Source organism: Myotis yumanensis, unplaced genomic scaffold, assembly GCF_028538775.1.
Source record: "Myotis yumanensis isolate MYYU_CA2020_CCGP unplaced genomic scaffold, mMyoYum1.0.hap1 SCAF_3, whole genome shotgun sequence".
Classification (NCBI taxonomy): Eukaryota; Metazoa; Chordata; class Mammalia; order Chiroptera; family Vespertilionidae; genus Myotis; species Myotis yumanensis.
The window spans coordinates 214,984,954-214,995,478 of record NW_027223754.1 but is presented as its reverse complement, the minus strand read 5'-3'; the positions used below and the strand labels follow the sequence as shown (position 1 = coordinate 214,995,478).

Below are 10,525 nucleotides of genomic sequence, written 5' to 3'. Positions count from 1 at the left end.
ATAGAAGCTGAAGGGCACCGTGAGAAATGGTCAGCTTTTGTCTGCCTGTTCTCTGTGCAGAATTTTTAAATACCCACAATTTTAAGGTCTAAGCAGGCTGCTGCCCTCTCCCACACACTCACAAGCGTGCACACACTCATGATGCACACACACTCGTGACGCACACACACTCGTGATGCACACACACACAATCATGACGCGCGCACACACACACACACACACACACACACGACCTGAGCCCTGCGGTTCCCGGCACACCCCCTCCCCAGCCCAGCACTCCAGTGCGGGTGCCCAGCACTGTCTCTCCAGCCAATTGAGTGTATCAGGGGAAATCCCCAGGGGCCAGTGTGGCACCCCAGGGACCCCTGGCATGATCTCGGAGAGCACTGATGGGTGAAGCTGCTCCTGATTCCGTCACCCAGGGGTCTGGGTACCCACTGCTATGGGCAGCACCTGGGCCCCCGGCCCATTATGTGTCCCCCAGAAACAGACAGGGTCACACCAAGCAGAGAGTTTATTGAGGTGCTGGACTGCGGGGAGTTTGCAGCGGCAAAGCAGACGCTGGTGTGGCGGGGCACGGGGCAGGGCACCCTTCTCTGAGCAAAGTCTGGGGCTTGGGATGAGCCTCAAGAACTACTAGCAACCTCAGGCCCTTCTGGGGACCCCTCCCTGCTTCCCCCTGAGCTCCGCATGGGGCGGTGTGGGCGTCCCTCTCTTTGTCCCTGTGGTCAGGGACGGGGTGACCCCTGGAGATTCACTATAAAAATTAAAATTCCTTTTAAATTACTGGGGAGGGGCAGGAGGGACTACCTGGGAGCCTGATGCCACAGTCACCTAGCGCCTCGCCTTCCTCCACACCCCTCCCAGCTCTGACCCCAGAGTAAAGAGCAGAGGGCCGAGTTTGCAGGCACGGGGGCAGAGACAGACAGAGGAAGGAGGCACACAGAGAGAAAGAAGATCAGAGGGAAAGCGGGGGACAGCCCCTGTGGAGTGAGCAAGGAGAGCCCCCGAGACCCCAATCCAGTCCTTGCCAAAGCCGGCGGCCTCTGAGGTACCCCGCCTCGCGGCACCTGGCGCAGAGTGTGGGCGGCTACTCCAGGTAGATGTCCTCTGTGGGGCAGGCGTACTCCAGGTGCTCCTGGTAGTACTCCAGGAAGGCTCGGCTGGGGAGACAGCGCCGGCCACGCCATCAGGGCTGCCCGCAGCTTCCCTCCCACCGCCTGGGCCTGCCCGTCCCGAGGGGTCACTCTTTGGTCGTCCTGGTCACTACAGGCCTTACCCCCCATTCCCACCCATCCTCCCACCCAGGCACTGTGCCTGTACCTTCCCACTCCCAGGATCCCCCCCAGCTCCCGCTCAAAGTTCCCACCCACCTCTAGTGCTTCTCTTCTGAACTTCCCTTTCCCTGTCTGCCCAAACTGTACCCCCACTCCTTCCTCTGTCCCCAAATCTCACCTCCAGGCCCATCTCCCCAGCGGCACTCCTGAACCTGGTTGGCCCCGGCTGGTCCCACCCTAATCCCTTCAGCCCCACTTACCCCACACTCTGGGCCACAGGCCGCATCGACTCCTGGGAGACAAAGACGTGGCAGGCAAAGCGGCTGAGCAGAGGGTGTTTCGTGATGAAGCCGAAGTAGCTAGAGGGGCAGCGTGGGGCCGTCAGAGCGGGTAGTCACCTCGGCCCCCAGTGACCGGGCCCGAGGGCTCGGGCAGAGGGTGGGGACAGGGGAAATGTGTGGGTCACGAGACTGAAGGATGCAAAGGCTCCTTCAGGGTCCAGCCCCAGCGCAGGCGCCTCGGGGAGTGATGGTATTAGCTTCTCCTCGTCAGGGATGTCCAGCAGCCACTTCCTTCTGGGAGCCCGTGCTGTGGCTCCACCCGGAGCCAGCCCTGGACCACAGACCACGGCGAGGCCTCGCCCCTGCCTTCTGGATGCATCTCAGCCGGATCACACCTGGCGTGTGTCACCTGACACCCTGAGCCTGGGGTCCTGCACACCCACAGCTGCTCTCTGAGCTCTAATGTGAGGCCGGACAGCGGCCCCCTCCTCAGCAACACCCTCTTCCTGGAGAACCTGGCACCTGGCTGTATTCATCTTGCCCCCGCCTGACTCTGCTTCATTTCTGCCTGTCCTCTCACCCAAGACATCAGTGAAAATCACTCCAGAGCTCCTGCAGCCAGAGACTCGAGACCCCCCACTGTGGCCAATCGATCCACGTTGATTAAACTGGGGTTTGTGGTTCCTCCAGGCGGGAACCCGTGGCAGCATCACAGCTGGTTGTCCATGAGCACATGGCAGCCTCGTCTCAGCGGCCCTGGTCAAAATCTCATACAGCCCTGGCCGGTGTGGCTCAGTGGACAGTGTCAGCCTGCGGACTGAAGGGTCCCAGGTTCAATTCCGGTCAATGGGAAAATATCCTCAGGTGAGGATTAACAACAGCAAAATCTCACTCATAGTCGCCAACACCAGATGCTGCTTGCCAAGCACCGGGCACCATTCTAAGCACTTGAGATTATTCACTCCCGGGATCCTCGCGGCAGCCCCCTGAGACGAGGCAGCTATGGCACAGAGAGGGTGGGAAACTTGCCGAGGACACACAGCCAGTTGTGATCTCCAAGGCCTCATCCAAGCACAACGGGCCGCACAGGCCTGTTCTGCCACCAACCTCACCATGAAGCAAGCTAACCTGTCGGCAAACGTGACTTCCTAACTGTGTCAGCTCTGGGCCAGGCTGAGTCTCTCCTCCCCCACTGCCTCCACATCTGGATCCGGAACCACTGGTCTGACTGCCCTTTTCTCAAGGACTCGAACCTGGTCTCTTTCTAGCCTGGAGGCCCCAGCTGGGCAGCCAGTTTCTCTCTGTTGAGAAATAAGGGTGTTCTTGTTCCCCTGTGGTTGGTGCTGTCCTCGGCCCCCATCCACATGTCTGGTCTGAGCCCAGGCACTCTGTCCAGCCCTCCACCCCTCAGAGCAACCTCCACACGGTGGAGCCCACACCATCTCTGTCCTCAGTGGACGCACCAGACCGGCTCTGACCTGCTGAGTCACCTCCTTTAGCCCCGCCCCGGCAGCGTGTCCTTCCTCCAGCAGCCCGCATCCTTTTGAGCCCCTGGCGGCCTGTCTCTCTGGTCACCTCCTCTCATCTCTTTCCTCTAGGACATGGGGACCCAGTGGGCAGCAGTCGGGCTGGGCAGGAAGCCTGCACTCTCAGCCCCGCTGGGGACAATGCTGGCACAGTCCCTCCCCCTTTCACGCCTGTCACTTCTTGCTCTGCCTGGCTGTCTCGTCCCCTCATGGCCGCAGTCGTCCACCTGCTCTGAACTGAGACCTTCCCTCAGGTCTCTCCCACACCCCAGACCCACGTGACCCTGGCCGCCTCCACCTCCCTGAACCTGCGGATGAGCACGGTGCCTCCAGGCTGCCAGCCCTTGACCTGGCAAATGGTTACTATCAGCCCTTCACCCAGACAGCACGTCTGCGGCTACCTCCCATCGACCCGGGTCCTGCCAGTTCCACCTCCCCAGTGCCCCCAGGACACAACACCTGGATGACCTCAGCAGCTACCTGGCCCACACCTGGGTCCAGCCACTCTGCACAGCAGCCAGAGCCAGCTTGTCAACCCGACTGTGTCACCCTGTGGCCAGTGGTATCAAGTACAAGCTCCATGGCATGGCCAGGAAGGCACAGGTACCCCTGTGTCCCTCCAGGCGCTCCCAGCTACTCCCTGAGAATCCCACTGCCCTTGCCCGCACCTGGGCTCAGCGCCTCCCTGGAAGGCCCCCGTCACCGTCAGATGTGCCTCCGAGCAGGCAGAGTGGCCTTTAGTCACCTCCTGAACCCCAAACCCCACCGCCTCTCTGCAGGTCTGCTCATGGGAGCCCCACACAGACGTCCCCCAGACCCCACGAGGCTTCCAGCACCCACTCATCCGTGTGCCTGTCTGTCTGCACCCGGACCAGATGGGAGCCTGTCTGACCTGTGTCTCCCGGGCCCGGGGGCAGCCCTCGGGGTTGGTGGGCCGAGGGGAGGGCCGAGGGGAGGGCCGAGGCTCTCACCAGCTGTTGCGAGGGTGGCAGCCGCAGAAGGAGATGTTCTTCATCTGGAAGAAGTGGCTGCAGTGCTGGAACTGGAGCCGAGGGCAGAGGCCGGTTAGACGGGCATCGCCCAGAGCCTCTCCTGCCACCCCGGCTGGACGTCCCTGTCAGACCCACCCGCCTCCCTGTGCCTCGGCCCCCTCACCCCACCTCAGGTCCACCGCTCAGACTCAGCTTGACCCCCCGAAGAGAAATCTCGAGGTCACAGGAGGCAGGGGGACGCAGGTGGACAGTCAGTTTCCGGGCAGTGGCGATCTGGGGGAGAAGCCAGAGGAGAAGGGGTCTCAGGGGCCTCTCGTCACTGGAACATCTTCGTTTGGGTTGCAGGTTCTCAGGGCTGATTCTGGAGCACGTGGGCCAGGGTCCTGGCTGCTTCTCAGTCTTGGCACCACCAGTCACCTCTCTGCACTCAGCCTCCCTGGGCTTCCTTCCTGTCCTGCAGCCAGGACCACGCCCTCCCCCTGCCCAGCCCTCCCTGCCTGTCCCCATGGTCTGACTGGGGGTCTCGGGGACAGGACTGTTCTGCTCAACCACAAGACCAGCAGATGAGCTGCTGGTCACTAACTGCCCACTGAGTCCATGACGAGTGAGCAAATGACCCTCAGGAAGGCTCAGTGAGAGCTGGTCTGGATTTCCAGACAAGAAAAAGAGGATGGGCTACAGGAAGGTGGAGGCCCCACGGAACCTGCCCAGAGGCACCAAGGTGATGAGGGACAGCTGTGAGCTGGGTGGGAGCTGCCCCCTGAGGCCCCTCTAACCCTCTGTGGAGGTCTGGTCCCTCTGGGGGCTCGGGGGCCCCACCTCACACTGACCTTCTGCATGGCTGCACACAGGATGCCGTTGCCCTGGTGACAGGGCACCTCCACGGAGCCCAGGAACTGCACATCGAAGTGTTCCACCCAGCAGGGGCTCCGCTTGCTCCCTGGGGGGTCACAAGGGGCCCAAGTCAGGGGAGTTGAGGGTCTGAGGGGACAAGATGCTCCTTGGAGACAGGCCTCACCCAGCAAGTCCTTGGCAGGGCCGGGCACCGCGTGGGCATAGAAGGCAGGGAAGACCCCGCGCTCCCCTGTGCGCATGTTGAAGCCGCGGAACCAGAAGTCGTCCTCCTCAGCCTCCACCAGCACCGGGTCATCCACGTCCAGCTCCAGCTCATCAGGGTGGCGAGGGATGAACCTGCAGGCCGGGGGCGGGTGGGTCAGGGGGAGGGGGAGGCGGACTGTGGGCCGGTGTCCACCATGTCCCATCGCGTCTGTCGATGGATGACGAGACAGAGGCTGTACCTGAAGACAGCCCGGTGGGTTTGCTCTCTCTCCTCCCCGTTCACCAAACAGGAAAAGAGGCCAAAGGACTCGGTGCCTGAGGAAGAGACAGGAGACAGCTGCTCAGAAAGGGGCAGCAAGTACTTCCAGGCATGGCCAGGTTCCCCTCCCAGATGCTTGGTCCTGAGTCAGGGAGGGAGGCAGAGCCCGCCCACCCCTCCCCAGCCTATCAGGGATTTGGGGGAAACCCAAGGCCTTTTCCTGGGCTTCCAGCCCCCCACCCCTGCTGGACATCCCTGTCAGACCCCCCAGCCTCCCCATCCCTCGGCCCCTACACCCCACCTCGGGTTTACTGCTCAGACTCAGCTCCACCCTCCAAAGAGAATTCTCAGGCCCTGGGCACTCTGGGGGACCCCTGGGACCTGGAGCCACCCCGCTCCCACCTCCACTCACTGGAGGACCGCGAGGTGCTGTTGACAAAGACGTTGAGGAACTTTTTGGAGAAGGTGAGGTCCGGGCTGTCCGGGGAAGCGCCGTCGGGGCCCTGCCCCTCGTCCAGCAAGGTGGCCGCCTCGTCCTCGCTGGCCTCCCCGCTGTCCTCCCCGCTGCCCAGGCCGCAGCGCCGCAGGCTCACCAGTTCCAGCTGCGTGTGCTCGTCCACCACCAGCGTGTACTTGACCGCGTCGTACACCAGCGAGGCATCCAGTGGGACCTCGGGGCCCGCGCCCCTGCCCCCCGGGGGCCCCGGCTGGTCCTCGGCCTCCTCCTCCTCCTCCTCGTCCTCGTCCTCCTCTGAGCAGGCAGAGGAGCAGGCACGGCCCGGCCGGGCGGCTCGGCCCGTGGCGGCCCACAGCGGCGTGATGGTGTCGCGCGTGGGGTTACTGAGGAAGAGGCAGGGCCCGGGCTGCGCGGTGCCGGCCCGGGGCGCAGGGGGCGCAGGGGGCGGCGGCCCACACAGCGTCTCCATGTCCACCAGCTCCACGCCGCCCGGGCCTGCGGCCTCGGGGGCCCCGCCGGCCGGTGACCCGGGCTCCCCCGGAGGACGCGGCGCCGGGGACAGGCACTGGCCGGGGCAGAGGATGGGTGAGGAGCCCTCGGAGATCATGCGGCTCACGAGGTTGCTGAGCAGCCAGGGTGAGTCGGCGTCCTCGCTGAGGTCGGGCTCGGACTCAGAGCCGGACTCGTACTCGCTGTTGGTGTCCTCCGGGCCCACGGGCAGGAAGGCGGGGCGGCGCGGGGGCAAGGGCTCGGCCTCGGGCTCCGAGGCCGGCGAGGACGCCTCCTCGATGGAGTTGGTGAGGTGCGAGGAGCGGCCGCTGCTGCTGCTCAGCTCCAGCTCCGTCTCCGAGATGGACGAGATCATGCGCCCCAGGTGTGCGGCGCCCGCCTCCGAGTCGGAGCCCGGCGAGGACAGCTCCTGGCTGCTTCGCCGGCCGCGCTCCCCGCTGGTGCCGCTGCCCAGGTCAACCTCAATGCCCGGGTCCGAGGAGGGCGAGGCCTCATGGGGCGCTGCGGGGCCCGGGGGCCGGTTCCCTTCACAGTCACAACCTGGGCCCACAGGTGACTGCGCCCCGTGGGGACGGGCGGCGGTGGCCGGGTGCGGGGCAGGCGGCTCTGCGGGGGCGGGAGGGGCCTCGGTCAGCAGGCTCACCGGCTTCCGCTCCTCCCTCCCTGCCTCCTGGGCCTCCACAGTCCTGCTCACCTTGAAGTGGCTCCTGGGGGGGTGAGCACAGCACTGTCTCCTGCCAGGAAGCGGGGGGCACTGGGACGAAGCCCCCATTGTTGTTCAGGGAGTCCTGCAGGGGCGACAGAAGAGGCGCTCAGGAGGGGCTCCAGCTGGAGGTGGGGGGGGGGGGGGGGAGCCACAGGCTGCCAAGGCAGCAGAGTCCGGGATGGTGGGCCTGGGCACTCACCTGGGCTCCCAGGGGAGTCAGGTGCAGTGTGGTGGGCCTGTGCTTGTGGGGCTCCTCCCGGTAGGGGGAGGGGATCAGCAGCTCCAGAGTTCCGGCTTCTGGGCCAGGTCTTCCCCCCTCCTTGTCCTCTCCTTTCTCCTCTTCCTCCTCCTCCTCCTCCTCCTCCTCCTCCTCCTCCTCCTCTTCATTGTCATCGATCATCTCAAACTCCTGGAAGTCATCCTGGAAGGAGCAGATGGGGTGCGGCTGCTCCGAGCGCCCCAGAGACAGGCTGTCCTGCAGGAAGGAGGGACAGGGCAGAGCTGGGTGAGTGTGGGACAGTGGCTTGGGGTCCCGGGTGTCAGAAAAGGGAAAGGCAGGCCCTAGCCGGTGTGGCTCAGTGGTTGAGCATCAACCTATGAACCAGGAGGTCACCATTCAATTCCCTGTCAGAGCACATGCCTGGAGTTGTGGGCTCGATCCCCAGTAGGGGGCGTGCAGGAGGCAGCCCACCGGTGATTCTCATCATTGATGTTTCTATCTCTCCCTCTCCCTTCTTCTCTGAAATCAATAAAAGGATATTTTTTTAAAAAAGAAGAAAAGGAGAAGGCAGGAAGCTATAAGCCAAGGAAAAGAAACCTCCAGGTCTCTGCTCCCCAACAGAGCAGTTTTTGTGGGTTTTGTTTGTTTTTTTAATCTGCTTGAGATATATCAGAATCGCTCTGGTTCTTGGTCAGAGCCCAGACTATTAAGCCTGCATTGACGGAGAGCCTCAGAGTGGCCCCAACCCAGCTGCCGACTCCTCTCACCACCCAACCCCATCACCTTCAGCACCACCACTCTTCTCTGCAGAGCAATCTGACTACAATTCACAATAATTAGACAACATTTGGCCTGTCTTCCCCACCAAGCTGCTGGCCCCACCAGGGCAGAATGTCCATACTGAGCACTGGTGTACCCCACACCCCAGAACAGGACCTACCCACAGCTGAGACTCAGTAAATATCAGACAAATGCAGGAAGGAAGAGACAGCTGGCACCAGGATCCACCAAGCTTGCACCAACCTCAGGGCCTCCGACAGTTAATCCCTGGGGCCAGCTCTCTCTTCCATTCCCTCCCACCTCCTCATCAGCCCGGCTCCTGCCCGCCCTCCCTTGGGCATGCTCTGGGCCATGGCCACTGGAAAGTCGGTGGGGTTCTCTTCCCCCTCACTGTGTCCTCAAGTGGAACCCTGCCCCTGACACTCAGGAGCCATGGCTCTGACATGTCTTTCTCCCCCACAAGGTTATAACTCCTGTGGACATGGGCCACACCTGTCCTGTTCCCTCAGGCACCTGGAGGCACCTGGCAGCTGCCACATGGCAGTTGCTCAGAACTGTTCTTGAATGAATGAAAACAGAACATGGAGAAACAGGAGGAGGAGAAAGACAGGAAGGAGATAGGGGAGGAAGTTTCAGGTGGAGACATGAGGCAGAGAGATGCAGGTGGGGATGGGGCTGGGAAGGAGATAGGTGAGCTGGAAGGAGGTAGATCTTTCTGGGAAGCCCTCTGGGCACAGAGGGCACCTGAAGCATGGGCATATCTGTTCCCCCAAGCTAGTCCACGGACAGGGGTCAAGGGAGGACCATTGGGGAAGACCCTGGAGCAGGGCCTACAGTCTGTTAGAGAAAGAGATGTGACTTCCAGGAAGTTCCCAGGCCAAAGGCCCAAAGGAAGGAGGAACCAGGGGATCTCTTGCTTCAAGGCTGAGTGCAGACCTACCCTAAAACCCCAAGTGAAACCTAAGCGGGGCCTGAGTGAGGCTCCCCGGAGAGGGTCTAAGCTCCCGTCCCTCCCTACCTTCTCGCAGTGGTCCGAGTCATAGCTGAGGCCCAGGCCACAGTCATCGGTGATCTCAGACAGGTCTTCATCGTCAAATTCTTCCAGGCTTATGTCCTGAGGAGGCCTGGAGAGAAGACTCGGTCAGAGAGCAAGGACAGGGCTCCCGGGAGAGCTGGCAACCCTGGGTGCCCTGCCTGGGAGCCGGGCCCAGGAGGGGCCATGGGAAACCCAGCTCCTAGACCCCAGGGTCTCCACAGCCCCCAACTTCCAGATCCACGTCCTGCTGTTGTTGTGAAACCCAATCTCTGTTCTCCAGGGGATTCCCCCCTATCTGAGCCATGACCAGCCCAGAGGGGCCACTTGTCCCGCTGCCCTCCTCCCAGTCCTCCTCCGAGGGCTCAGCCCAGGCCCCTCTGGATGGACGCGGAGCGTCAGGGGAGTTAGGCTGAGCGGAGGGGGGAGGGGAGCTGAGGCGGAGGCTGCAGCCGCAGAAGCAGAGGGAGGGGTCGCCCGGTTCCAGGAGCCAGTCTGGCCACTTTGTCTCTCCTCTCCTGCCCGGCAGGCCCTCTCCCTCCGTGGTCCCTTCCCCCAGGGCCAGGTTCGATTTCAGCTCCCGCTCCCCGAGCCCCGCCAGCCAGGCCCGACCCAGCAAGGCCGAAAGGACGGACACTCCGCGCGGAGGACGGCTCCCGCCTGGCCAGGCCGCCCCCGGAGGCTGCGCCAGGGCCTGCACCCTCCGCCCGGGAGCGAGCCCGCAGGGGAAGGGGGGGCTGAGCAAGGGGGAGTCGGGGAGACACACAGCGGAGGGGGTGAAGGAGGGAAGGACAGACACGGGGAGACCCCGCACAGAGGGCGGCGAGGGCAGCAGTGCAGGCCTTGGGCCGGCGGGGCCCTGGGCTGGGGTTCCCGCAGGCGGTGCGGGGGGGGAGGGGCGGGGGGGAGGGCGGCGAACGGTGGCGGGTCGGGAGGGGGCCGGGAGGACCGCGGGGAGGGGAGGGGAGGGCCCGCCAGGCCCGGTACCTGCAGCCGGGCGGCGACAGCGAGTGGAAGGTGGAGAGAGAAAACATCTCCGCGCGGTCCGCCATCTTCTCCGGGGAGAGGCCTGCGGGGGAGGGAGGCGCCCCGCGTGGCCCCCTGGTCCCCGGCTCCCCCCTCACCTCGTGACACGCCCTGCGACACCCCGCCCGCGACACCCCTCGACACCCCGCAGGACACCGCGGCGGAGCGAGCGCCGCAGGGGGAGGGGAGAGGCGGCGGCGCGGGAGGAGGCGCGGGAGGAGGCGCGGAGGGCGGGGAGGGGCCGCGGGCCGCGGCGAGCTGGTTGGAGGAGCGGCGACGGTTTGACGCGAGGCTCTGGTTGGGGAAGGGCCGAGCGCGTGTTTGTTTGGGGCGGGGGCGGGTGAGAAGCGGATTGGCGGAGACGGGGATCGGGTTCCGGTGCAGGAGGGTCTGCGGGTG

The 10,525-nt window shown here is 64.0% G+C and overlaps 1 protein-coding gene across 1 annotated transcript; it reads right to left on the bottom strand.

The window, feature by feature from the left end:
* Positions 1–496: 496 nt before the first annotated feature.
* MAPK8IP2 (mitogen-activated protein kinase 8 interacting protein 2) lies at positions 497–10,304 on the bottom strand. Its single transcript, XM_070411373.1, has 12 exons — positions 10,088–10,304; positions 9,086–9,191; positions 7,267–7,542; positions 7,056–7,149; positions 5,807–6,967; positions 5,375–5,450; positions 5,095–5,267; positions 4,907–5,016; positions 4,245–4,349; positions 4,056–4,126; positions 1,538–1,636; positions 497–1,163 (listed from the first exon to the last, which is right to left on the bottom strand). The coding sequence occupies exons 1-12, from the start codon at positions 10,150–10,152 to the stop codon at positions 1,091–1,093; spliced, it is 2,409 nt and encodes an 802-aa protein (XP_070267474.1). The 5' UTR covers positions 10,153–10,304; the 3' UTR covers positions 497–1,090.
* Between the last annotated feature and the right edge of the window lie 221 nt (positions 10,305–10,525).

Coding starts and splice junctions, on each gene's coding strand:
- MAPK8IP2 (XM_070411373.1), bottom strand. CDS start 10,152: ATGGCGGACCGCGCGGAGATGTTTTCTCTCTCCACCTTCCACTCGCTG. Junction 7,150..7,266: donor TGACTCCCCTGGGAGCCCAG/GTGAGTGCCCAG, acceptor TCGCCCCTGCAG/GACTCCCTGAACAACAATGG. Junction 4,127..4,244: donor GTCTGAGCGGTGGACCTGAG/GTGGGGTGAGGG, acceptor CCTCGGCTCCAG/TTCCAGCACTGCAGCCACTT.